General features: G+C 43.0%; 3 protein-coding genes across 3 annotated transcripts; 1 reads left to right on the plus strand and 2 right to left on the minus strand.

The window, feature by feature from the left end:
* Positions 1 to 3,804: 3,804 nt before the first annotated feature.
* On the minus strand, positions 3,805 to 15,684 carry TXNDC12 (thioredoxin domain containing 12). Its single transcript, XM_086754008.1, has 7 exons — positions 15,434 to 15,684; positions 13,088 to 13,148; positions 8,039 to 8,091; positions 7,274 to 7,347; positions 6,644 to 6,713; positions 6,471 to 6,554; positions 3,805 to 6,017 (listed from the first exon to the last, which is right to left on the minus strand). The coding sequence occupies exons 1-7, from the start codon at positions 15,522 to 15,524 to the stop codon at positions 5,938 to 5,940; spliced, it is 513 nt and encodes a 170-aa protein (XP_086610134.1). The 5' UTR covers positions 15,525 to 15,684; the 3' UTR covers positions 3,805 to 5,937.
* Positions 9,765 to 12,439, minus strand: KTI12 (KTI12 chromatin associated homolog). Its single transcript, XM_086754007.1, has one exon. The coding sequence runs from the start codon at positions 11,667 to 11,669 to the stop codon at positions 10,881 to 10,883; it is 789 nt and encodes a 262-aa protein (XP_086610133.1). The 5' UTR covers positions 11,670 to 12,439; the 3' UTR covers positions 9,765 to 10,880.
* Positions 15,685 to 16,261: 577 nt separating the features above from the next.
* Positions 16,262 to 25,973, plus strand: BTF3L4 (basic transcription factor 3 like 4). The gene is made up of 6 exons (XM_086754009.1): positions 16,262 to 16,366; positions 17,571 to 17,634; positions 18,528 to 18,641; positions 20,905 to 21,106; positions 22,553 to 22,612; positions 23,503 to 25,973. The coding sequence occupies exons 2-6, from the start codon at positions 17,581 to 17,583 to the stop codon at positions 23,547 to 23,549; spliced, it is 477 nt and encodes a 158-aa protein (XP_086610135.1). The 5' UTR covers positions 16,262 to 16,366; positions 17,571 to 17,580; the 3' UTR covers positions 23,550 to 25,973.
* Positions 25,974 to 25,982: the final 9 nt, after the last annotated feature.

Genomic DNA, 25,982 nt, shown 5'->3' on the forward strand with positions numbered 1-25,982 from the left:
AAATTAGTATTTTATTTCTTGCTTTATTTATTACTACAGCAAGAGCAGCACCACAGCACTTACATCAAGGATGATGCTGTGCTATGTGCCATGCCGTAAGTAGTAATAATACTAATGGCCCTGAGACTGAAAGACCCATCATCTAAGCTCATGATAAGCATTGGTCACACACAGACAAAATTGTATCCCAAAGACGCACAGTTTGCACACAGAGCAGTGGTTTCAGCTCGTTACCAGCTGTTGTCCAGGGCAGCTACATGAGAACACGCCAACTGCAAGGAGGAAACAAAATCCTCCTTTTTTGAATAGGTAGCACTCGCCCAGGCACTTCTTCACTTCAGCGTGGAACAAACAGCGTGTATGCCCCATGCTGCGTCCCCAAGACATGTGCGAACGTCGTTCAATCTGACAGGGCTAATGCGCCAAAATCCTTACAAACGGGAGATTGAAAACTGCTCATAATATTAGAAATAGCACAATAAAGTGACTTCCAAATTTGATTGTGCTGCCAGTGCAGCTTCTTTTACGCACAACATGTTATGTTGTGTCCTGAAAGGCACTCAGAAAGCAGGGAAAACATCTGCAGTTCCTATTAATTAATATTTCTGCACACGCTGTGCATGTGCAAAATGGCCCAAAAATTGTCTCTAACCAGCAAGAAGTTACCTACAGCCTTAGCCAGATTCAGTCCAGCCTGTCCTGCTCCTGCGGTCCTGCCCTGGGTCCTCCCACAGCTCCTGTGGGCCTTCACTCCCTTGCCCTGGCTTGAGGATTATGGCAGTAATGGGTTCATGTCCTTTGAGAGGGGAGAAGCTCTGCAAAGTTGTCTCCCCTTCATCTCCCACATCACGGCAGGGACATGGGAAATGGAGGAGGAGACACCTGTGCTGGTGGGAGGAAAGGAGAACACAGGAGAAGCTCAGAAACGCTCAACTGTTTTTACAGCACCTATTCACTAGGTGATCCCATGCCCAGGCCGTACCCTGCCTGCTCCCCGCACCATGCTTGACGGGCCTCTCTACCCCGTCCCGGGATGAGTGCCAGCACAGGGTGGTGTGTGACAGCCTCTACTGCTGTTCTGAGTCACAGCCTGGAACGCTGTAAGCACAGGTCAGCCAGTCCCTGCTTCCAGCGTAGTTATGAATGGAGAAGTTTGGGATCTCTCTTTTTTTTTTTTTTCTGGGCCCTAATCAGAGGAACCTACCACAGGTTCAGCCATTACAAAATTGTGTCATGACATTTGTCACAGCCTGGAGAGGGTCACGCAAGTCTTGGACCCTGTCCCCAGTGCCTGTGACAGGCCACAGGACCTGGCTGGCAGCTGTCAGTGGAGATTCCTCCTCCTCGGAGCTTGCTGACGTGGTGGCACCCGGCTGGCGCTGCGAGAGTGAATCACCACCACGCAGGTAGGAGTGGTGCTCCCTGGACAATGGCCGGCCTGGGAACTGCACCCAGCCACTCCTTACGCTAGGCAAACTTTGAAAGGAAAAGCAAACTGAGTTTATTTGGCTAAACTGCTTAACAAATCAGCACCTGTTTCTTCAAGGAAGAAAGGGGAAATGAGTTAATATGCCAGATAGTTTTGAGATAAAGTGCTTGTAACCATTTTGACAGACCTTCATGATTGTTTCCTGGTTCCCTCCAGGCAGTAAGCTCCCCTGTCCAGTTAGCCCCAAAGACAACTTACACGGCAGTCTGGAAGTGGGCTGCAACTTTTTAGATAAACTTAATCCTTTGGCTTTGCTTTCTTTGAGAGGAGCATGTACTTGCAGTGAGGTTCCTCTCTTTATCGCACTCTCTTGATAGAGTTCTGCTCGGTGTAATTCCACCTTTATTACTTTCTAAATCTCCATCTTGGGTCTCAATTTTTCATCCATTTATAGCCGCGGTTGTGAAGGAATAGCCCTGGAGCGGTTCTCCAGTGTTAGGCAAACCCAGTCAGGGATAATACTGGGTCAGCTGCAAATAAGTATCACAGCAAAATGCAGATGCCTCTCCTCTTGCCAAAAGTTAAGGAAAGTTTCATCACCTCCAAGGATTATGACCTTGCATTCATACGGGTTTAATAATACCTCACTTCAGAGCTATTCATGACACAAGCTGCAAGTGAGGACAGTGAATGAAGCTCATTAGCAGCCTGATACAGGCTAGATAGGATGGCAGACAAACAGCCGTGGGGACAAAAGTGCATTTGAAGTAGAAGACTCCTAAACTCAGCACACCAGGATGATGGCCGGGACAGTCTGGCCGTGCTGGCGTTCCGGGTTGTTGCACTTTTGTTCCCTGCTGCTAAGCACGGCAAAGGAAAGGTTTCCTGAGTCTCTAGCTGACACTTCCTTAAAGCCTGTCCAGCCCCAGGTGCACAGAGCAAGCTCTGCTCCCAGGCAGCCAGATGGCTAGCTGCAATCCAGTCACTCTTTAATTAACTTTGTTTTTTTTTTTTCCTCTGTGGGTTGTTTCTGGGAGAAAGGGAGCTGACAGTATGTTTGTTTACATGAGATTGATTTGGCCTGGCAGTTCCCTGCGTTTGTACTAAGAATTTTGGAGTGTCTTTGGGTTTTGTTAACCCAGTCGCAGAAGCTGAGAATCCAAGAGGATTTCTGGGATGTATCTAAAAAAGTTATGTAAGTATGCAGGTTTATTGCAAGTCATGTGCAGGTGGGCATGCACACAAAACAAAGCTGATGGGGGCAAACTAATCTGAGGCCTTGGTTACTGTGCACTGTTGAGCTGCTACAGTGTGTAATTAACTTTAAAGGCAACAACAACAAACACTGACCTGTAAGCACCTCCTCTAAACCCTGTGGAGTTGCTTGTGTGCATAAAATTACACAACATACATAAAGCGACTGTTGGATGGAAGGTTCAAGATGCATCCCTCTGCAGAGAAGAAAATGCCAACCAGCAGATCACCTGATCTAGGTGAAAAAGCAGAAAGGTGTAAAGAATCTGCAACAAAAACGTCCAGGTCTAAAACTAACAAGTAGAAAGAGAAAAATATTTAAGTAACAGATCAAAAGTAAGTTTACCCTGCAATCCAGCTTTTACACTAGTTAACTAGCTTCCCCTAGCAATCAAGCTGTGGCAGCACGTACGTCATATTCTACTGAGACCCCAGCTAAACGCTAAGCTGGCTAGCAACAGCCAAGCTCCATCTTGCTACAGAGGACAAAAGCATGGTCTAGAAAAGAGCAAGTAGAAGGGAGGGTGGGGAAGATGGACTAGCTCACCAAGTCTGAATATACAGAGGGTAGAAAGGATTAGAGAGAAAGGAGGCAGACAAATAACAACGGAAAAAAGAGTATGGATTTTTTTTTCCTTCAGAAGTAGTGAGTTTGGAAGGCAGAAAGTGCTGAAGGAGGGGAGATGGATCAGAGAAGAGGTGAAGGAGAGTAATTTTGAATCAGAATGGTCGTAAATGTAAAGGATGAAGCACATTTCCTGTTCCTGTCACTGAAAGATCTCTTGAGATTGACAACTTTTAAAAAATTACTTTGAGGCCACGCTACTTCTGACATCAGAGCATTTTGCAAAGCAAGGCTTTGGGACAAATGACATACATCTCACAGGCTGTAATTTCACTGCAGAGATAAGACAAGGGCACAGCTGCTGCAAAAGAGTGCTTGGAAAATGGCAGAGGGGCACCCTGCTATTTTGCATCAGAGATTGTTTTGTTAATTATTGTTTGTTGAATCATATCCCAGATGAACAAGCAGAGTCCTCCCCCTGGTGGCAAGTAAAAAAGAAGTATCCATGATTTTTTACATTCATGTTAATCTAAGGCTATAAATGAAATAAGGAACATCAGACAGGACCTATTTTTTTATTAGGTCAACTGATACAGCTGGGAAAAAAAAAAAGAAAGACAATTCTGCAAAACACAAATCCTTTTTCAGGACTTACATAGACTTATTTACTTTGAAGGCTGATACAACTTGAGAATAGTTGCTGAGTTCAATTTCATGGTTAATTTATTAGACAATTTGCAAGAGAAGCAGAGGATAAAACCTGTAGAATAACTTTTAGAAGCTGAGGAGGGTAATTGTAATGTGCAATAGTCCCATTATTTCCACTGAGTCCTTTAGTGCTCAATTTGAGGTTCAGTGCTAAAATCAGTGCTTAAAGGCAGACTGGTTGGGAAAGTAAAATTCATTATGCTACTGAACAGTAAAAATGGTCTCAGTAGACAAGTTGAGTTTATTGTATACAACAAATTTCCCCAACTAATGTCCTCAGAAAGCTCTTCAAAAATTATCTGTAGAAAATTACCTCTCTTGTGTTTGTTATGGGAAGTTACAGCCTTTTGGACAGGATTTTTTTCCTGTAGATGATTACTGTGGTGGATGAGGGGAGAGCAGTAGGTGTGGTTTATATTGGCTTTAGTAAGGCTTTAGACACTCTTCCATAGCATCCTCATAGACAAACGGATGAAGTACAACCTAAATAAATGGGCAGTGGGGTGGACTGAAAGCTGGCACAATCGCTGGCCTGAAAGGGGCTCCTCACCGGTGGGGCAGCCCTTTGGTCACTTCAACACCTTCACTAACAACCTGGCTGAACAGACAGAGCTCACTCTCCGCAAACTGACAGACACAAAACTGGAGAAAGTCGTTGATAACCGGAAGGTTGTGCTGCCACTCAGCAGGACCTCAACAGGCTGGAGAAATGGGCAGAGGGGGTTGTCAGGAAGCTCAGCAAAGGGAAATGCAAAGTCCTTCACTTGGGGAGGAGTAACCTGTGCACCAGCACAGGCTGGGGGCTGACAGACTGCAAAGCAGCTTTGCAGAGGAGGACGTGAGAGTCCAAGTGGAGAACCAGGGTTAGAAGAAGCATTACCAGCAGATCAAGAGAGGTAATTTTTTGCCCCTCTATTGTTTTTTTTTCAGCTCCAGTAGGTAAACACTAGGTATTACCCTGCCCTCAACATATAGGTAGTTATTATTTTACCTATTTATTTATATTATACCTATATATCATTATAGGTAGTATAAGAATGGCTGAATTATAATTATGTGAAAAGCAACTGTTGTTTTTTAATTATAAAAAGGAGAAACCTTCTTTAGTTGCAACATTCAACATTAATAACCACTGCAACATAACCAAAAATATATTCCCCCATCCTTAAGAATGGAAAGCTATGCCCTTTACCACAAAACACTGTCTGCATGCATATGTTTAAAAAGGTTTAATTTTCACCCTGGTACAAAAATACAGTACAATGTGATGGCATGGCATTCGCCAAAAAACATTCAAAGAATAAAAGGGGAACCCCCGTAAAGCTTCAACATAACCCACCCTCACTTGATGAAACAATCAAAAGGTGAGTGCAGAAGGAAAAAGTTAGATTTCTGCCCAAAGGCAAATAAAGATGAATCACATATAATTTTACATTAAAATGTTTGCAGAGCTAGTAATTTCACATGCTACTTGGACATTCATGAAATTTATTCTACTTGGCTTAGTGGCAGAATTCATGGTTTTGGATACCTAGAAAACACCTGGCCCAGGAACATGCCCCATTCACATGAATCCCCAGTAAAAACAATGGGATCACATACCAGTGAGAAGAGAGGGATCCAACCCTGATTAAGAGTCAAAATGTTGGCTGCTTCTACTTATTCCAATCACATTGTTTGTCTTCAGATAATGTTTTGCCCTACACACCTCCCTTTTAATACCAAATTAGTGGTTGCTCAAACACATGAACTGATGTGTTTGCACATTACCTACTTGCAAATAACCATTACAGTACAAACTGCCAGGCGGAGGAGGAGATAACACTGTAACTGATGCATGTGTGTGAACTCCAAACAGGGGTTTAACCTAACATTGTTGACAGGAGAATTATGTCCCTTCAGTGCATCTACATTCTTGGTCTGTTTAATCATTTCCTTTTAGAGTTTTGAAGTGATGGAAAAGCATCATTCAGCGTATTCATTATAGTTCATCTCCCAGGTGTTTTTGTTTGAAAGCATCACCTGTTAGCTTCTCCTGGGCCTCCTTCATCCCTTGGACAACTGAAAGAGAGACAACAACCATTAATCTCAAGATGAAAACATCAAAGTGTCCTGGTAATCAAAGTGTTTTAAAAGAACACAATTACAGAATTTAGATCTACAAATTAACCTGTGGGAAAAAAAAAAAACAAACACCAAACCAAACAGTCCTGTGTCCTTTTCACAACTATTTGTAGCTGGATCATGCGAATTGCATGATTTTCCATACCACAACTAGAGACAAACTTTAGATCCTGTAGACATTATAGTAGGTATTAAGGTGAATCACTATTCTGAGTATGGTTCCTCAAAGCATAAGAGAGCCACTCACTCACATTATATCTAACAGCTCCCAGTTATGCTGTGAAGTTATCATAATTTTTCTCCACTCAAAAGTGAAGATGTGTCCTTCACTCAGGACACACCTATAGCTTCATCTCACTAAAAATGCATTTCAAACTACTTTGCACATACCTTGATCAGCATTGGTATAGAAATACTTGTAGCTGGGGTTTCCTTTCTCATTTATGATTTCTGGGTGGACTTTTCCACTGGGGTCTGCAAAACAATAAATCAAACAGGAAATGTAGGTGGTAACAATAAGAACACAATCCTGCGAGTGGTTACAACAGCTGTGGATGCCCTACCCATGAAAAGGATTCTGGGAATGTAACCGCCATCAGGACTAAAGGCTTCATCCTTTGGCTCTTCATCATCCTACCAAGGCAAGACAGAAGACAGGGAACGTATTAGCAAAGTGTCTAACGAAACAGAGCACTCATTTTAAAGAAACAAGCTACTGCCTTCAGATTCCATTTATCCTGAGCAACTTACACCTTAAACAGACACTAGGGAACTGCAGTATCTTCCACTCTCAAAGGAAAGAAAGTTTTATTTACCTGAACAAGTATCATTTGTGAAAATTATCATATTTTTTTCTGTTTTGTCAATTTGCATTAAGTGCTCCACTCTGATGTAGGAATGTTCGATGTGTCATGAGAGAATGAATAGAAATTCCTTTACTGCAGCAATGGAATGACACAAGGTACAAATTGTTCAAGAGACAATGGCAGAGAGCCAGGTTTATAAACACAATTAAAATAACCAGATTGAAGAAAATGCTTTTTAGAACAATCAGCTGTATCGATCAATCCTGAATACCTACTCAGAAGTGTACGATTTAGGATGTACACAAAACAGGATGCAACCAGTTAAGTAAGATTCCAAATGTTTAATTACTAGGCAGAAATATTGATACAAATCAGAGGGCAACCTACCTCAAGGTTGACCATGACAAAATTATGGGCAAGTTCAGAGATCTCCTTGGATTCAGCAAACTTTGGCTTTAAAGCTAATTAGGGGGGGGGGGGGGGGAAGAAGAAGAGATGTGTAAAGACAGTGGAAAATATTTCAAGTTTTCAGGTCAGCATCAAAATCTCAACTCCATTCCTCCCTCTGGAGAGCTGGTACTTTTCAATAAGCAGTGAGTAAATGGAATATATGTATCAAACCACGCAAGCCAGACTCAGAACAGCAGGTGACTGAAGCAATCCTTGCTGAGCAGCCATATAACGAAGCCCGGCCAACAGACATGTGCGGTCACATCTGAACCAATGGAACAGAAATAAAAAGCTTGCTGTAAACGACCAGTTCTCACTCAACCAGCTCATCCTTTAAGCTTAGCCATTATGCCCAGCTTGTTTGTTTGTGAAACTGAAAGAGACAAAGCCTCACATTCGAAGAAGCACCAGCTGACAGTAAGGCAATTTACATTTAATTATTGAAGATAATTCATTGTGTTATTTTTTTATAGCGAAGTGCAGGAGGAATTGCAGAAGTGCAGCATTACAGCTGTTAGTTTGCTGGCATTTAGGCATGGCTGGCTTTTGGCAGTGCTAACGAGGACTGTGGTGTGATGTTATACCATTCCAAGTTAAAAACAAATACATTTGGAATGTAGAGTTCATGATTCTCATGGTTACACGATTTGTATACAAAGTTCATTAGAAACTTCAGCGAGCTCTAGTCTTAAATACACTTACCTTTGCAAGCCCCACACCAAGACTTGTGGATGATAACCATAAGAGGCAAACCACTAAAAAAAAGAAAGAAAAAAAAAATTGTCAAAGAAAGCTTACAGAAACCAAATAAAATTCTACTACATGTACATTTAACAGACAGGACTTCTACAATAGCTAAATGTAATGGAGAATAAGAGAGATGTAAAGAGATTCTTCTGTGTTTTAAAGTTATCTTGCAAAAAGTTTTCCAAATTTTAAAACATGCATAGTAATAATTTATTATAACTGCCAGCCAATAACTGCTCTTGCAGAGGAGGAGACTTTCTCTTTGGAAGGTTTGCTCTTGCTAGTTTAGATTTGCTCAGATAAACAACTGGTCAGGCATTTTTTTACTGGAAGTGGTTAGTGACACTGACTGCTTGAGAGGTCTCAGGATGGATTTTTGAGGCTGCTTAAGGCAATCCAGTGGATGACAGTCATACATCCCTCCCTCTCCCCACTACGTGACAAACACCAGGACTGAGGAAGAAGGGGACCTGTGTGGAACTGCAGCCTAAAGTGCAATGCAAAAGGACCGAAGTTATTCTTTATTATTCTCTCTCTCTTCCCAAATAATTAACTTGTCCTTTACTACCTATACTACCCAGATGTTAAGTTTCCATTGCCCCGAGATGTTTTATTTAACCCTGTTCTTCAAAAATCCCTTCAGCATTTTACCTGCTGACAAAGTCAAGCTTACCAAGTTTGGTTTCTCTAAGCTCAATTGTAACATATTCAGGCTGCATTAGACGGTTAGACGAAGGGGCCTTAAAGACACTACAAATTTCACGTATTTCCTGTTGTTCATGTTGGCAATCCAATTAGTCCACCACTGCACTGCTCCTGACTATTTTGCATCGATTTTACCTTTCTAAGAAAAAAAGTGATACAACTACAGGTGACTTTTGTTGCTATTGAGCACATACAGGTAGTACAACACTTACCTCCACACTTTCTGCATGTGGAAGCCCTTACTATCACTTTTGTTGTTTCTGCCATCCAACAGTTGAACCGGTGAAAGCTGACTACGCCAAGCAAAGCAAAGTTTAAGCTTTCTGCTATTGTAAACTGTTACTGTTTGGGGGGTTAAAAATGAAGTTAATTTCTCACCCACAGAGAAATTACAAACACCTTTGCACATTATGGCAACTAAATTACTTACTAGCAGAACTGAAGTGCAAGGTTTTCTTTAGCTGTAGATAAATATGAAAGGAAATCTCTACTTAGCAGCATTCAGTTATGGCCTTCAAAACCAGGAAAGAGTGGAGAGCAAGCAATTAACATTTAGAGTAGTTCAAAAAGAAGTCTGCCACTTACAACTAACCAATATGTTATCATCTTCCTTACCTAGGACTCTGCAGTAAGGAGCAATAATACAGATTTCCCTAGTAAAGCTTCTATTGCATGAGCGTCCTCTCCCTGACAATGGAAACACACTTTTCATTGTTTCCATACAGTCAACGTGATTTTGCCTCTTTATTGAGGAGAGTCTTATTTAAGTCTGGAAAATACACATTGTTCTTATCATCAAGGATCAGCACTGCATGTCAGAAGAGTTCAATCATCTGGTAATTGGTACTGCAATATACTTTTTTTTTTTTTTTTTAAGTTAAGAGATATTTTTCAAGCAGTGCTTTGAAGTGCTCACAGTCCTGAAATACCAACTCTTAGCCAGTGAGAACTCGTGAAAGTTTTAGAGATAGTGAACGTATTTTCTCAGCTTTATTCTCTTTGACTGGGAAAATAAACTTATTTACATCACGACATTTTTGTAGTAATTTCTCAGTTCTGCAATGCATAAGTACATGTAGCAGCTGGTAGGTCAGATAAACAGCCACTGTAATTGAAGTAACCCTTCCATTTCCTCCCAGGTAGCACTACACATATAATTAAAACCAAAAGCCACAATTTATTAAAATGAGGGACAAAGCATCCACCAGAAAGGGAAAAGTTTATGTAAGCTATATATGTGGTATAGCAAAAACTGAAATTAGTTGAAACTAAGGGCAAAACTAAGTTACCCATCACAGCTCTGACAGACTTATGAGTTTCAAGCAGAACAGACACTGTCATTTTAGCACATTCTTCCAATGAGAGCACTCATTCTTAAACAATTAGTACTTTAAAGCTGTTTAATGATGACCTCGCAAAGAAAAGACACAACAAGTTACTTTAATAAAATACTCCTGCAGTAAATTAAGATTTTGCTCCATTTAAGGCACATATTTTATTATTAAACATGAAACAGAGAGGTTTGAGTTTGCTAAGCCAGCACCCTTCTGTTGTGCAGTTTGCAAATCTACCCCATAGGTCCAGCAGGATATTGTGAAATGGTCACATCCTAAAAAATACAGCCTGTCCCAGTTCTGGACCTGAAGTCTCTTCTGCAATTTGACATTGTCTGGAGACAGCCTTGGAAAAAAAACAATCTTCTTATTCAAGATATACACATGGCAACGCAGAGCGGAAAAGTTTTTCCTCCTGAAAGGTCATCACCTTTTGGGCTTTCATGTTCAGACTATTTGATTACTGTGATTTAGGTCTCCATAGGAGATTTCACTTGCTTGAGCATGCAACAGTAGCTCTCCTTTTAGAAAGATGCAAGCAAGGAGAATGCAGGGGTGGTGCAACAGCATCCCTACAGATCCTCGTAGCAATACAGGTTGCTCAGCTGCTGCAGGGACGTGGCCTCCATCTTCCCAGAGCTCAGGATCCAAGATCAACAGGTGGGACCCAGCCTCTGGCAGGGTCTGTGGATGGAATGCATGCTCTCACTTTGGGACCGGATCACGGCCACTGCTGCACGTGGCGCAGGTGACAGGGCTCACTGGATGCTGCGGCTCAGGTACTGCAGGAACATGCTGGCCAGCTGGGACAAGTTTTCGTCACTGGGCTGCATCTTGGTGTAGCTGATGAACTGCCTGCGCAGGCGGCTCAGCTCGGCCATGCTGACGGGCCGGTTCAACACCAGCCCTTCGGCAATGCCAGGGACGCGGACCAGCTCCCCAGGCTGCGCCCCGCTCCTCTGGGCGGCCATGACGGCGGCCAGCACCTCCTGGGTGACGCGGTCGAGGTGGTGGAGGAAGCCGCTGGACTGCAGGGGCTGGGTGCGGGTGGCGCGGTGCGGCGGCGGCGGGGCGCTCTCGAAGATGGCGGCGCGGATGGCGTCCAGCGGCAGCGGCTCCTCCCCGTGCACGGTGAAAAGCGGCTGGTCCCACCGGTTGCGCGGGTCAGGGGTCTCGAAAGGCGGCTCGTCGGGGCTGCCCGCGCCGCCCGCGCAGTGCAGGAGGCAGCGGGCCGTACCCGCCTGCCGCGCCGCGCAGTACAGCTCGTAACGGATGCTCCGCAGCTCGTTACCCGCGTCCACGATCACCACGTCCCGTCGACTCAGCCGCCGCTCCACCTCGGCCCGCAACGCCGCCCGGCCGCCCTCCGCTTCGGCCACGACGTACGCCGGCCGTTCCGGCCCGCCCAAGGCGTCCCGCAGCTCCGCGGCCCGCCGGCTCTTCCCGCTGCCCGGCCGCCCGCACAGCACCACCAGCGGCATCGCGCCCGCCCCGCCGCCATTCTGACCCGGACGGCCACGCCGACTGCTTCCGCCCGGGTCACTCATACCCCTCCCCGGTCGCCCGGGCAACCGCGCTCCGCGCCAGGGAGGACTCGCGTGGAAACCCCCACGGAGTGCGGGGGTTCAGCACCGTCCCCCGCGGGCACCCCCAAGGCCCCAAGGGCGGGGAATCGCCTCGCTGCAGCGCTCGGCTGGCACAGGGACCGAGCGCAGCGTGGTTGTCTCCGAGAAGCAGACACTGAGCCGGATCCCCACCCTCGCATGCGGGGAACTTAAAAACAAGCCGTCTCCGACACATCCAGATTGTACTATTTACAGAACTGAAGCTGATTTAAAGTCTCAAAACTTCCTAGACCACTGGCTCTGATGCATCACACTTACTACATAACAGATAATTTCATCTAACTTTTCATCTCCTCACCCAAGATCAGACTTAGAACAAAAATCTGCTTTTTAGATTTGCTTATCTTTTTTCTTCTGTTGTTTGGTTTCACTTTTGTTTCTCCCAAACCTGCAATTCACTAGCACTGAAATGCTGCTGAACTCAAATCACTGAGCAGGTCTGTGCTTCCAGCAACGAAAAGAGAAAGCGTGCATTACACCCATCCCTTGCTCCGGGGCTGCTTCTGAGCAGAAACGCTCATCCTGCCTCAACCTGAGAGCTCGCCTCTGCCTCATTTTAAAGCTCCCTCTGCTTTATGGCAAAGTAGTGCTACAATTATTCCTGCAAATACTTAAATTGTCTTTTTTTTCCCACATTTATATAAAACAACTGTTAAAATATCCAGTTATAAAGACTTGTAAGACTTCTGAACTGTACCCTCTGGGTTAATTTGGTGTCTACAATTGAATTAATTTGCTGTGGAACTTGACAGGTGGATCAGTCTGAGAGCAGAATTCAATTAAACAGCAAACCTGGAAGGTGTAATGAATTTCCGCTCATGTCAGCATTGGCAGATCTATCTTTTAATAGAGACAGTGTTCTTTTCAGAGTTTAAGCTTAACCCAGAAAAGATTCTACTTAAACAACTTATCGGTTTTAAATTTTCAGACTTTGTCTGCAGAAGGTAATAAGATAACGCTCTCATCTCACACTGAGACCTCATCTATGCAGGCACAGTGAATTTTACGGAAGCTGAGTTTGAGGGGACTGAGTACTACTTAAACGTGCATTTGTGGGTTTACGATCCCTATCTTTCTTTAGAATGGTAAATACTCAAAAAATATTTTCTTCTCACTTCAAAGACGTGCTAGAAGTTTAATCATCAAACCTAGGTGGGGCCTCAGCAAAGTTAACACAACGCTCTATTTTCTCTCTAACAAGCTATAAAGATCTGAATAGTCTCTTAAACCACCTTCATGTTTGTTAATTATTATTTTCTGTGGTTAAGTTTAGGATCGATACAGAATCTTTGTGAATGTTTTTAAACACACTTTTCTGTCTTTAAAGCTAAGTAACATACCTGGCTGCTGCCTCTTTCTTCCCATCTTCTAGTGTTCTCCAATGAATATGATCTCCAAAACCTGCCAGAGAGAAGGTTTTATAAACGCTGCATAATTTAACATGTCAACTAACAGATAAAAACAGTCCAGCCCTGAGGAATATTTTAAACTCATTTAATATTCTTTTTTTTTTTTAAAGCAAACTATAATCCCAGTCTTGGAAAGACTTCTGAAAATACTTACAACCTACATAGTCTTAATGAGGAATCCCACTGCAATTAATTAATGAAAACATACCGCACTCAGTAATATTTATATAGACATGCAAATTACATCAAAATCCCCCAAACAGATATTAAAATTGAAGAGCCTTCTGATTATTCCCCATTCTTTTTCAATCTGTGAACATTTATTAACTGATTAGTGACAAATTAAACATGTCAGCGTTTGGCTTCCTAAATCCCACTGAATGAGAACTAACATAAAACTTAAAAATTCCTAGGCCAACATGTGATCATTAATTGCCCTAAAACTATTACGCTGAGTGTTACTGATGATGATAGTTATAATTGAAGAGTAAGAAAGAATACCATTACACAGGTTTTTGAATGTAACAGTGATCAAAAAATGCAGGGAGTATTGTATCCCATATCCAGATAACAGATCTTATGTCCATTGAGATATGAGTGAGAGAACGTACGTTTAAGAACTGCAAAGCAGGGACTGCCAGGTTTTTTTGACCCTGTAGCCAACATAGCACTACTTCACATGGCCAAAAGCCACATGGAGAGCTGAGGCAAAGGAGATTTGGGAACTGTTCATAGGGGAACTCCCTTGGAAGACCTCCTCAGAGGGCTCCAGTAATGCAGGGCTCTGCTGGATGACCAAACATCAGCCTCGGCTTGCCCCTTCCCAACGCTGAGGGTTTGGATTAGTCAGCAGCCCCCAGTGCCCAAGGTGGTGAGGGGGGCAGATTTTGGGAGCTACACAGCGCTCAGGGGCCAGAGGCTGCGCAGTGCCGACACAGGGGAAAGTGGACATTGTCTCCAGTAGACAACTATGGCAAAGAATCATAGAATCACAAAATAATTTGGATTGGAAGAGACCTTTAAAGACCATCCAGTCCAACCTCCCTGGCAGGAGCAGGGACATCTCCAACCAGATCAGGTTGCTCAGAGCCCCTGAATGTTTCCCCAGACCCTTCTGAAGAAAGCCAAAAACAGAGTCAGCAAAACTTCATGGCACCTTAGTTCAGCATCCGGGAGGTTTGAACAGTTGGCACAGTACTTTTATTTACTCTGTCTTCCCTCCTGATATGAACAACTCTGAACATACATGACGCAAGACATCAAATATTTAGTTGTGCGAGCAGTTAAGGTGGGGATGCCTCGTCCACGTCCAATCACACACGTATCAGCCGCAGACCCACGGCCACGTTTGTACCGGCTGAACGTCACAGAGCAAAAACCAGTTGGATTAGCACAAGTCACGTTTACTCAGAATATTGACACATCAGCTTTAATTCAAAGGCCAACATGCTAAACCAGGAAAAACCTATTGTTCAAGCTAGGAAATGCTTTTCAAAAGCTTTTATTTTTTAAACTAAACCCCACTTTGTGGCGAGCTTCGGTATGTTTTTAAAAGCATTACAGGACACATTATGCAGTGTTTCTTTTGAATGGAAGTCACCCCGAGGAATTAAGTGTAAGATGAAAGGGGAACGACCGGGATCCGCAGCACGGAGCTTTGCTGTCCCTGGTCACACTGTGTGACTGCCAGCCCTGAGGAGCAGGTTCGCCTCTGCGACGGGCTAAAGCCACCACCTGCGGCACAGCTCAGGGCCCCGGCGCAGCCCGGGGTGCGACAGGACCAGGCTACGGGACATGGCAGTCGCACAAGGAGGCCTCGGCGAGCCCGAGGGGAGGTGAGGAAGGCAAAGGGAAGCGGAGGGCGGGAGGGCAGAGCCATTCATCGGCTGCCAGGAGCCAGCAGGAGGAGCGGGTAGAAGCTGGCAGAGCGCCTCAGCTCCGGGCCGGGGGGAGGCACTTGAGGGGCTGCGCCCCCCAACTCCCCAGGCCTTCCCCAGGTAAAAGCGGGGCCCCTCGAAGGAAAAACTCCGCGGGGCTGAGCCGGAACAGGACCACGACGGCAAATATCGCTTTGCCCCCTCATCTTTAGAGTCAAATGGCAGCGGTTTCCCTCTAAACCGCGGCGGCTGTGCCAGGCCGGCCCGGCCTCCTCCCCCCGCAACCCACCCCGGCCCCCCTCCGCCGCCGCGGGCTGAGGGAACCGGCCCGGTCCCGGCGCACCCCTTCACGGCAACGGCAACAGTTGAGAGGAAAAACCGAAGAAAACGTTTGCCTGACCCTTTCCGAGCCCTTCCGCGGCGGAGGCTGCGGAGGCCGCCAGCACCAGGCACAGGCAGAAGATGGAGGCTGCAGCGGGCTGAGCCTTCATGGCGTTGGCGCGGGCAGCAGCAGCAGCACCCCAGGTACAGCCCCTAAACCTCCGAGACAGGACCGGACCAGGTTAGGTAAATTTTTTTTTTTTTTCCTTTTTTTTTTAAAGCCCAGGAAGTGATGTGCGGCGGATGTGGGCGGTGCGCCGCCCCCACCTCTCGGCTCGGAGGTGCCGGGGGAGGCTGGGAGGGAGGGGTCTGCTGCGGGGGTTCCTGTCCCGGGCTCTCAGAGCGGGGGTTCAGCCGTGTCCCTGTCGGTCAGGGCAGCCCTGCTCCGCGCAGGTAGCCGAGGCCTCTGGGGCCGCAGTACCTCAGTCACACCCGGTCCCCAGAGCCCCGGTTACGCCCCTGAACAAAATCAAGAGTTGCCCCGGCGGGAGCAGGGAGCGAGGGGTGCGTTCGGGATTTATTTTCTCCTCCCAAATAAACCCTTTTGTCTCGCTGCTCTCAAGAGTTGCCCAGCTGGTTAGGAAGGTAAAACCGACCGCAAGCACTCTTGTATGAAGGAGGGGTCGCTAAGGGGCACAGCGCTCCGACAAGAGCCTGGTGACGCGCTTGGAGTGGCCGCGTCCCGCGTTTGGGTTACCGGCCATGGGTCCCTGCCCTGCGACCTGCGTTCCTACCCGTCCCCGGAGACTACAACTCCCAGCAGGGGTCGCGCGCAGCCGCTTTCCCGCCCCCGCCGCTATGCAAATATGACTCCGCGGTACCACCAATCCGTGAGCGCGTTGGCGCCGTCACGTGGCGCGAAGCTTCCTTTCTCTGTGCGCCTCTCTTTCCTTCTTTGGCCGCCATCTTGTTCTCACCGCGTGTTGGGCTGCGGAGGATCCGCTGGGCTCAGGTGAGATCTTCCCCGCTCCCGCCGGCACCGCTCCTCCGGCACGGACCTCTCTTATTCCTCTGCCTCCTCCTCGCGCGGCGCGGGCTGGGCGCCGCTCCGCTCCGCTCCGCTGCAGCTCGGCGCTGTCTCGTCCCAGTCCGCCGCGCTGGGCCGTGGCGGGACCGCGGGCGCCGGCCGCTCCCCGAGGAGAGGACGGGGGAACGAGGCTGTGCGCCGGGACGGGGTGTGGTGGGGTCTGCCCTCGCTCGAGTGGCCCGCGACTCTCCCCTGGGGCCGCGGTGCCTCGGCCGGGCGGGATTGCCGTGGTTCCCGAGGGACGAGGCCTTTATTCCCTCACGCTCCCCGTGCTTTGGGGGTAGCCAGCGAACCGCCCTGCCAGCCCGAGTCCGTTCTCCCCCCTCCCCGGCGGAGTCTCTGTCGGTGTGGTGATCCTCTCGGCGGTGCTGGGGCCTCGCTGGATCCCTCGCCTGCGGCAGCACCATCTCCCTCTCCATGTCGCTTCCAGGGCACAATGCAAACGCAGAGAGAGTTTCCCTTTCATTCAAGGGTATCACTGATGGCTTATTCGGGCAGAGCAACGAAATGCCTTCCTTGTGGTGGAAGGCTGGAGGTGTTTTTCCACGCGTTACAGATTTTCAAGTTTTCCAACTTTTAAAGGTCCCACCTGACTTGGTGAAGCCACTTGACTAACTTCCCAGCCATTGAATGGGATGAACAGCTGCCAGATATTCATATAGGAAGTCTGTCGAGACGTGAACTTCACTGCGTTTGAAACTGGCTTATTAGTTAAGAGTACCGGAGATTCATTATTTGGAGACAGTGTTCAAGCTAGCGTAGTGTTTTCCTAGAAGTGCGCTTGCTGATTTGGATCTGTTCTGAATCCGTACTTCAGTCAAATGGTTCCAGCAGTAAACTGGCATACTTGGAAATTTGCAGTTAGTACTTCTGTTGCAAAATCAAATGCCCTGTTAATTTTTGTCTCATTGTACAGATGCTTTAGCTAGGCAGACTGGTGGTGAACCACTTTGGTATGGCTTTAAAGCTTTTTGTTTATGTGAATTTGATGCACTGTTCTGGTGATATATTTTTTTTTTGTAAGTTTAAAAATCCACTGTAGTTTTACTAGTACTTTTTAAATTGACTGTGAAATTTTTTAAATATTTTGATGGTTAACTTGTATTTGTATCTTTTTGTTACTCTTTAGACACAGCACTATGAACCAAGAAAAACTGGCCAAGCTTCAAGCGCAGGTCCGAATAGGAGGAAAGGTAAGAAAATGATCAGAGATGTACTGTTTTCTGTAATTTACAGGTTGAAGAAGAAAAGTCTCTGAAATGTGTTTTTCAAAACATAGACTTTAGTTCAGTGTGGGGGGGGGGAAACATATACTTCTGAGACTTTAAAAATACGGTTTTTGTGTGATCTGGAGCATTGTACTACTACCAGAAATGCAATTTTCTTTGAGTTCGTTGCTGCTTGATGAGTATTTTCCAGTGCGTAAGCTTGCTTTTTAATTCAGTGACTGGTTGTCACTGTGAAAGACAACCAGTTGGTTGAGACCAGTGAAAGATCAAGCTAAGCTTACATGTTGGTTGTTCCGGTTCTGCCTTTCTATTCTCCCTGTTAAGGAGTGCCTTCCTTTGTGCCAGCTCCAGGGCTTATCTGACTCTGCACTGAGCTATTTAGCTACCTGCTGACTCAGAGAAACGAATATGACAAAAAAACCCCGCATATAGTTTGTTCAGTGTGGATGTTCATCTTCTAACCATAGGTGGGGTTGTACAAAAGTTTGCAGAGTAGGAATTCTAAAATTGCTGTCTATGGAATAGTTTAAAAATGTTAATTACTTGCTTATGAAAGTGGGACCTTTATGCTTAGCTTGGAAAAAATAAAGTTCTTGGGGAAATAATTTATATATTGCTTAATAGTAAACAGTATTTCTATAATCTAGCTTGTGGGAAGGGAAAAATACTGCTACTGTTTGGTGTCTTTTTGGTCTTTTACACTTAAGCCTTAAAATTGAAACTGACAGTTAAAGCAGTAAGTTGAAAAGCCTTTTTGATTACAGAACTTTCTCGTTGCTTAGTGTGATATGACTTTCAAAAATTAAAGCATTGTGAGATTTTGAGAATAGCTGACTTGTGTCTTGAATCTTTTCTAGGGAACAGCTCGCAGAAAGAAGAAGGTGGTGCACAGAACAGCAACAGCTGATGACAAAAAACTTCAGAGTTCCCTCAAAAAACTGGCAGTAAATAACATTGCTGGCATTGAAGAGGTATAATGATAAAATGTTTCCTGTTTGAAATGAAACTCAGTGTTGGCTTGGTGGTTTGTGTGGTGTTTTGTTTTGTTTTTTAAAAGAACAATTTTATCTTCCCCTCAAAATCTTAGAGGCCTGGTTACTGATAGATAAAGTTATTTCATTGTTACCTGCATATGTACCTAGCGAAGGAAGGGAGAAGGTTCTGCTGACCAGATAGTGGTTGTAGAAGCTAGTAAGCAGTTTGTTGTGTATGTGTCTTGCATTCATTGCCAAACAAAACGTTTGTTGATTCTTAACTTCGTGAACTTGATTACCTATTTTAAAGAGGGAGAGTGGTAAATGCAGGCACATCCGAAGCAAGGGTTGTGTTGTACAGAAAACAAAGGAAACCATAAAAATAGCTGGCGTAAGACCTTGCAAGTCTCTACTGTCAAAATTAGGTCCTTTTACTGGATGAAAACTACCAGAATGGTTTGTGGTAGTTGCAGGAGATGATATTTATTACAACACAGCAAAGACTTGTTAATCTGTGATTAATTAATTTAAGCAGGATTGCAAGGTACCTCCGGAGGTCACTTAGTGCATACCTCTTTCCCAAAGGCAAATACAGATTCAGTGTAGAAGTGTGGTTCGCCTGAAAGTTTTTATACCTCTGCTACAGAAACAATTAAGTTTGTCTGTTGACTTAAGCTTTATGTGTGTATGCTGAGCTGTGTGAACCCAAAGAAAGACACACTTCTTGTTTGGTTTTTCTTTTTTTTTTTTTTTTTTTTTTTTTCCTCCACAAAGCATCAAGATCTTTATTCAGACACGGTCATCAAGATTTTAAATGTCTTGATGTGAAGGAAGATGATGCAGCATGCTTCTACCCTGATAGCTAGGTACATAATTGCAGTATGTTGTTGTATTCAGGTGGACACAAATTGACCTTGGTAAACTTTGTGCAGACAGAAGTTTGGGGAGGCTAGTAATGTTGAGTCAAACATTAGTAGCTCATGTAGGGTTTTCTTTTTCTTTTTTTTCTTTTTTTTTTTCTCTTTTTTTAAAGAGGCTGTTAAGTAAGAGGACAACTGTGCTTGTTGTGCAAGGCACAGGACATTTTTTAGTTTTGCAGGAACACAACACACCTGTTTTTCCTGTTCAGTACATGTTTTGAACTCTGCTGCTGTGTGAAGATTGATAACTTGCATGTCTGTGTATTTTAGATCTCCTCTTCAGTCTTGACATTTCTGCCTGTAATTTCTACTAAAAAAAAAAATATTTACGGGTTTTGTGACGAGGTTATTACTACTGTTTAGTTGGATGGGTAGAACTCTTTTTTTTTTTTTCTCTTTTCTTTTTTTTTTTTTTTTTTTTTTCCCCAGGCAAAATTATTTTCTACATAACCATAGCTTAGCTGTGCCCGGAAGAAATATCTTTTAAACTTTCCATTCTGTCTCTCTTTAAGTTTAAAAAAAAAAAGCCCATAAAGTAAACCTATACAAGCCAGTATAGACTTTGATGGTAGGAGCAAAGCAGGCTACTTGCTGTAAAACTTAATTCTTGGTGATTCAGAAAACCAGGGAAGAGGAAGAGAGCATGATTCACTCTACAATGTATTTAGTCTTGAAAGAGTTATCATGGAATCATTGGGAAGGCATAAAAGCCTGTTCTAGTGCAGTTGGTACATAAACCTCCAGTTCTCTGTGTGTGTGTGTGCAGGAAGCATCCTTGCCTTGGGCAGCTTCAGCAAATAGGCCAGACTGTGAATCTTGTGCCTTTGCCAGTTCTGCTGCAGAAACAATAATGTTTCCCTTATAGGTGACACAGATAGCTGTGAATGGCAATGTCTTAAACTGATGCGGCAGGGCTTTTCTCTTAGAGCTTTTAGTCTGTAAAGAGTTACCACAGAGCTGAAGGTTTTGTGTTTTGTTTTTTTTTCTCTATGTTCCTGATATTGACGCATTGATACCCTACAGCCTGATAACCTATGTGTGTTTTTGCCTTTGTTTAAAAATGTGATCTCTATGATAACATATAATACTTGCATATTTATTACTTATATTTAGATAAGTATTTTATGAAGGAACCATAGCTCTCAAATTCTACCTTTTCGTATAGTGTGTACGAACCCATACTTTACCATTGACTTTTGTCATGGTTATATTATTCTCTAGGAGAAGTGCTGGTTTTGTAATTTTTTTTCATTTTAGTAATGTAAATTTGAGTTAATAATTTATCATGCTTCTTAAGATGCTGCAACATTTTGGTAAATGTTATTAATATATTTAAACAGGTGAACATGATAAAAGATGATGGAACAGTTATTCACTTCAACAACCCCAAGGTTCAGGCTTCCCTCTCTGCTAACACTTTTGCAATTACTGGTCATGCAGAGGCTAAACCGATCACAGAAATGCTTCCAGGCATCTTAAGCCAGCTTGGTGCTGACAGCTTAACAAGTCTCAGGAAGTTAGCAGAACAATTCCCAAGGCAAGGTAGGTCTCTTTGGAACTTATCGTCACCAGTTTAAAGAACATATGAAGTATTAAAAGGTTTAACTCTAATTTAACAGTAGCATATGTGACTTATGATAAGAAGCATATATGCATTTATTTGCCACTGTTGTGGAAATGGCGGGGGGGGGCTTTTTTTTTTCTTGTTCTCATTGATTCAAGATTGTATATAGACAGGCCCTCGTTTAAAAAAAAAAAGTTGATAGATCAGGTATGCTGTGATTCCAGGTGTACAGCTGTGTATGACAAAATACTTAGGAAAGTAAGTTTGTGTTTTTATTTGGAAAAACTCAACAGGTTCTTTTTGTCAGGGAATCAATTCTGTTTTCTTCATACAAAGCTTTTCTATTGTGGATATAGAGGAAGAAACATATTCTTTATCTTCTACTGTATGGTTCCCTTTGCAATTAAACGAAAACTTTAAGAAAAATAATTCAAAATCAAAGATTTGACTCAAAATTTAAAAAAATAATCTTTTAAATGTGATTATTTTCTACACGTTTTAAAACCATGGGAGCATGGTGTGTGCATATGTGGTAGAACTATTACTGTAGTTTTCCAGTTAAGAAATGGAGTCTGGGGACAGTTCCAGTTTAGACTGTTACGGCCATTAAAAAGACTGTAATTGGATGTGTTGCAATTGTCTGTATTTGGAACTGGAAAATACATTCTGTTCTATGTTTTCAACAAATAGTTAATCCTTCTAAATCAAAAGTTTTAATTCTGTATTTCACTTTCAGAGTTTAATTGAAAGTAAAGGGTTTTTTTTTTTCCTTATTCTTTACTAATATGTAAAATATCTTCTGAAATTGAGAAAGATGGATCATCATAAGTACATATCTTTTGATACAACCTCGGTACCAGTAGATACTTACTGTGCTTTCTTTAGATAGTACAGAAAGTAAGACCAATGAGAAGAAATACTTTTTTTTTTTTAAGTTCTTGCATTTCTCTAGATTACTGGTAGCACGTTCCAAGTTCCGTGACTCACAGAAGACTAGGTTTGATGTAGGACTCTTGATATGGAAATACTTTTTCCTGCAGTTGTGGCCCCTTGGTAATTGAATCATATGATATGTTGGTCCCTGGTTGGTACCACATTACTGTTGTGTTGAAACACATGACTTCAGTCAGAAGATTTAGTCACACTGGGTTTTTTTTCTGTATCATTTGATCTTTTGCTAGCTCTACATTAATACTCCTAAGCATTTCAAAATGGGTGTGCTAATACTTTTGTATAAGAATGTTCACAAGTAGACCTTTTGGTCATGCTGATTATTGTTGATACCCAGTCATTTGTGTGTTTGTCACTATTGGTGGTTGGGGAAATGCTTGCTTTTTTCATCTATATGTTACGGTTTTAATTTTGTTGTGTGGTTGTCCTTAGTCCTGTATAATGAGAACTGAGCACCAAATTTCTTTTTACAGTGTTGGATAGTAAAGCACCAAAATCTGAAGATATTGATGAAGAAGATGATGATGTCCCAGGTAGGCACATACATGCTTATATGTCCATTTAATGTACAAATATGAAACTTCTCACTTGCTAGGGGAGGCTTAATGTACTAGGCAGCATTAAAACATAGATGACTTTGGATTCCAGCTTTTGAAAAAAGATTTACGTCATGCAAATTGCTTAACTCTTAAGTGAAAACAGGTTAACATACTTTCAGGGAGGTTGAACAGATGATATAAATGTCCAGATAGGGTTCTAGGGCTGCAAAGTGACATGATTGACATAGTCATCAGGTTTTCTTTAAATCAGAATCTAAGGTGAGGATTTTTCTTTTTGTAGTAGAAGAAACAAAGCTTATGTCAGTGTCTGAAAGTTTCTCAAGAAATAAATATTGTGAAGTCTTAATTTTTTTCAATCATTAACTGTCCGTCAATCACCACATTCTCCTATATCCATCGGTATGGTGTATTAGCTAAAACAGCAGACTGGTGGACCCAAAGGTTCAATTCCTTGTGCTCTGGCACTGGTTTATTTCTTTGACCTTCCATAAAAATTCAGTTCTCTCCAAAATTTTCTGTTTCCTGGAATAAAACAGTTATTAGATGCCTAACTTCAGGCATTCTTTAAAGAATGCTGATGCCTCAAGACTCAACTGCAGCTAGTAGAGCACCTCTGGAAATCAGATCTTAATCACTTCATGTTAGAACTTTGACTCTTCTGAGTGTTCCTGTGTTTCTAGTTCTTTGTATATGTTCAAACGAACCATGTTTTCTGAAGCCCTTTGAAATCTGCCCACAATAAATGGTGTACATGAGTCTAGCTAAGAACTAGTTAACCTTTTCTATAATATGTGCATTTTCAATAAACTTACAAAGAGAATGTTGCTGGGCATTATTGTATTAAATATCTTCGTCTCTTTCAGATCTCGTAGAAAACTTTGATGAAGCATCAAAGAATGAAGCTAACTAAATCATTAATAGTTCTGGAAGCTGGCATGGACTAGATTTAAGAAATCAGCTATGTGGTTCCAAAGTTTTAAAGAAACAGAGAACATCATCTGTTAATAGTTCAGTAATATAAATATTTTGTATTTTTATGATGCTGTTTGTTCAGCATTTTCTGTCAGTTGATTTTGCATTTTGCACTTACTCCCAGGATCTACTCTTTTGGTCAAAAAGAAATGTCAGTTCAGTTTGAGGGGTGTGTGCATGTGCGTGTGTGTATGTGTGTGGGTGTACATATAGTGGAGAACAAATTGGAGAACACTTATTTAACCTTTTCCACTTTTCCTTTGGAAGTAGAAATAAAATGAATCTTCAGGATTGTTACTTTCGATTATCACCAAATAGTGCACTGAAGGTAGTTAAGATTAAAATTTTGTCCACGTTTTGTGACCTGGAGGCATTACACCATTAAAACTTGGGTTTCATTTGCTGTTAACTATTGTACTTGCAGATGTGTTTCTCATCCGTGTTGAAATATATACATGACATTTGTTATCAGCCTTATGTTGATTCTAGATGATACCGAAGACGAGCTGTTTTACCGGCTTGTTCGGTACAGTAATTTTTTTTAAAAAGAAAACTTGGCCTCTTGAAAAGTGTGCTTTTTTTTTAACCTTTCTCAACTTTCTTATTTTTCTTGTCTCTCTAACCTTTTGAGACAAGCTGATGTTTGACTCCTTCCATGTAGGCTTAGCAGTATATTCTCCTATTGACTACGTCAAGTATTTCCCATGTCAAAAGGAAAATGAACACCTTAGTTCTCTACCATCAGGTCACTTCCTGAACTTGGAGGTCTAGTTGGTAACAGTCTAGTGCACCAGTTTTGCACAGTAACAAATTTTTGCTTGAATAACTTCAAGCTTTTCTCTTGGCATGACTGCATTTACTAGCAGCTGGTGATCCACTCTTATTCTACGGCACTAGAAATTAAATGCACCGTGTGAGCAATGTTTAAGGTGGGAGGAAAGAGTTGTTGACATTTTGCCTTGCCTTCTGCTGGGCAGTTTGTGCAGTGACTAGCTCTAAAGGGATAATTTTTTTTTTGCCTGTAACTTACCTTTGCCTATAACCTACCTCTAGGTTTGATGTCATCTATGTATGTAGTAGCTTCTTAACCACAAATGCTCCTCAGGCATAAGGAGGACATTGAGAGGTACTGTGGGTACAGTGCAGTATTTATGACCGTTCTTTAAAATGCTTAATGTGAACCCATTTTCTCAGAGGCTCTTTCAAGGTTCTTGATGTAATGTGCATTACGGTATAGTTACACATCATTGTAACCTGTGTCAAGGGCAGCTGTGGCTTAAGAAAGCCGTTTTTCCTCTACATCTGTCACTTAATTATGGCTTAATTGGAACATATCAGCTTTTTATGTAGGTTCATATGCTATAGAGGACTGTAAAAGTACAAGGTAAACAGTACAAGAGTTCTGATGACATTGTAAAAACTATGAAAGCAGAGCTGTAGTGGTTTGTCATCTGAACTCCTCTGTTTATTTTATAGGCTTTGTTCAGTTTTTCCTGTTATATTTTATATACTACATGGATCTTACTACAAAATAAAATAACAGTACAAAAGAGGAAATGCTCCCTCTTGTGTGTTGTCTCCTCCTCCCACCAGCACTAGCTGAGGAAGGACAGGTGGGTGCAGCAGCTGTTTAACCAGTGCTACATCCTTGCTGATAATGACTGAGGAAGATACATGCAGGACTAGGGAGGGTCCTGTTAGAACTTTAGGATTTCACACTCCCACTCTCCTATTTTCCTTGCAGTGTTGAAGGAAACGTAGGTTTGCTATATGGCTAATCCGAAATCCACTGCAGATGCATTTGCTCTCTTTATGAGGAAGAGATGCCTTCATTAATGTGTGCACAGGCACACTGAATTGCCTTTTGCTGCCTCTGTGAGCTCAAAGAGCAAATGAAGGGTACTAGGAAACTGTTATGTGCAGTGTTCTTCCGTTTGCTTGAGGAACATGAGTGAAGAAAGTTTCAAAGTATGTATGGGACATCCCCTCCCCCTAAATACTAATCAGATACTAAAGTTTGTGCTCATTGGTTTCTGGTATAGGAAGTATTTCAAAAGTAATTTTGTGAGAGATAAAGAGTAAGCATTGAAAACAATGACTCTGTAAGTTTATACAGTTGAACTTTCTGATTTCTACAAAAGACTGAATTTTTGCTCTCCGTCATGACAATTTACATGTTAAACCCTCACTTTTTCCTATGTTTGAGAACCAGTAAACTAACTAAATATGCTAGCTTATGTAGTTATATTATCTTCAGTTTTTTCAGTGTATCTGGAAACAGTCAACCACTTATGATTTGCTGCTGGAAATACTAGAGCTTATCAATCATTAAACTGATTTTAATGAAAAGTAACCCATCAAAGCTGTTGTG

This window comes from Chlamydotis macqueenii, chromosome 8, assembly GCF_036417535.1.
Source record: "Chlamydotis macqueenii isolate bChlMac1 chromosome 8, bChlMac1.mat, whole genome shotgun sequence".
NCBI classification, from domain to species: Eukaryota; Metazoa; Chordata; class Aves; order Otidiformes; family Otididae; genus Chlamydotis; species Chlamydotis macqueenii.

Bases quoted from the DNA above. Each gene is read 5' to 3' on its own strand.
- KTI12 (XM_086754007.1), bottom strand. From the start codon at position 11,669: ATGAGTGACCCGGGCGGAAGCAGTCGGCGTGGCCGTCCGGGTCAGAAT.
- TXNDC12 (XM_086754008.1), bottom strand. From the start codon at position 15,524: ATGAAGGCTCAGCCCGCTGCAGCCTCCATCTTCTGCCTGTGCCTGGTG. The intron at 13,149-15,433 runs GTCAGGCAAACG...TCTCTCTGGCAG, and splicing joins CGCGGAAGGGCTCGGAAAGG to GTTTTGGAGATCATATTCAT. The intron at 6,555-6,643 runs GTAGGGCATCCA...ATTGTTTTGCAG, and splicing joins TCCCAGAATCCTTTTCATGG to ACCCCAGTGGAAAAGTCCAC.
- BTF3L4 (XM_086754009.1), top strand. From the start codon at position 17,581: ATGAACCAAGAAAAACTGGCCAAGCTTCAAGCGCAGGTCCGAATAGGA. The intron at 18,642-20,904 runs GTATAATGATAA...ATATTTAAACAG, and splicing joins ACATTGCTGGCATTGAAGAG to GTGAACATGATAAAAGATGA. The intron at 21,107-22,552 runs GTAGGTCTCTTT...TTCTTTTTACAG, and splicing joins AGAACAATTCCCAAGGCAAG to TGTTGGATAGTAAAGCACCA.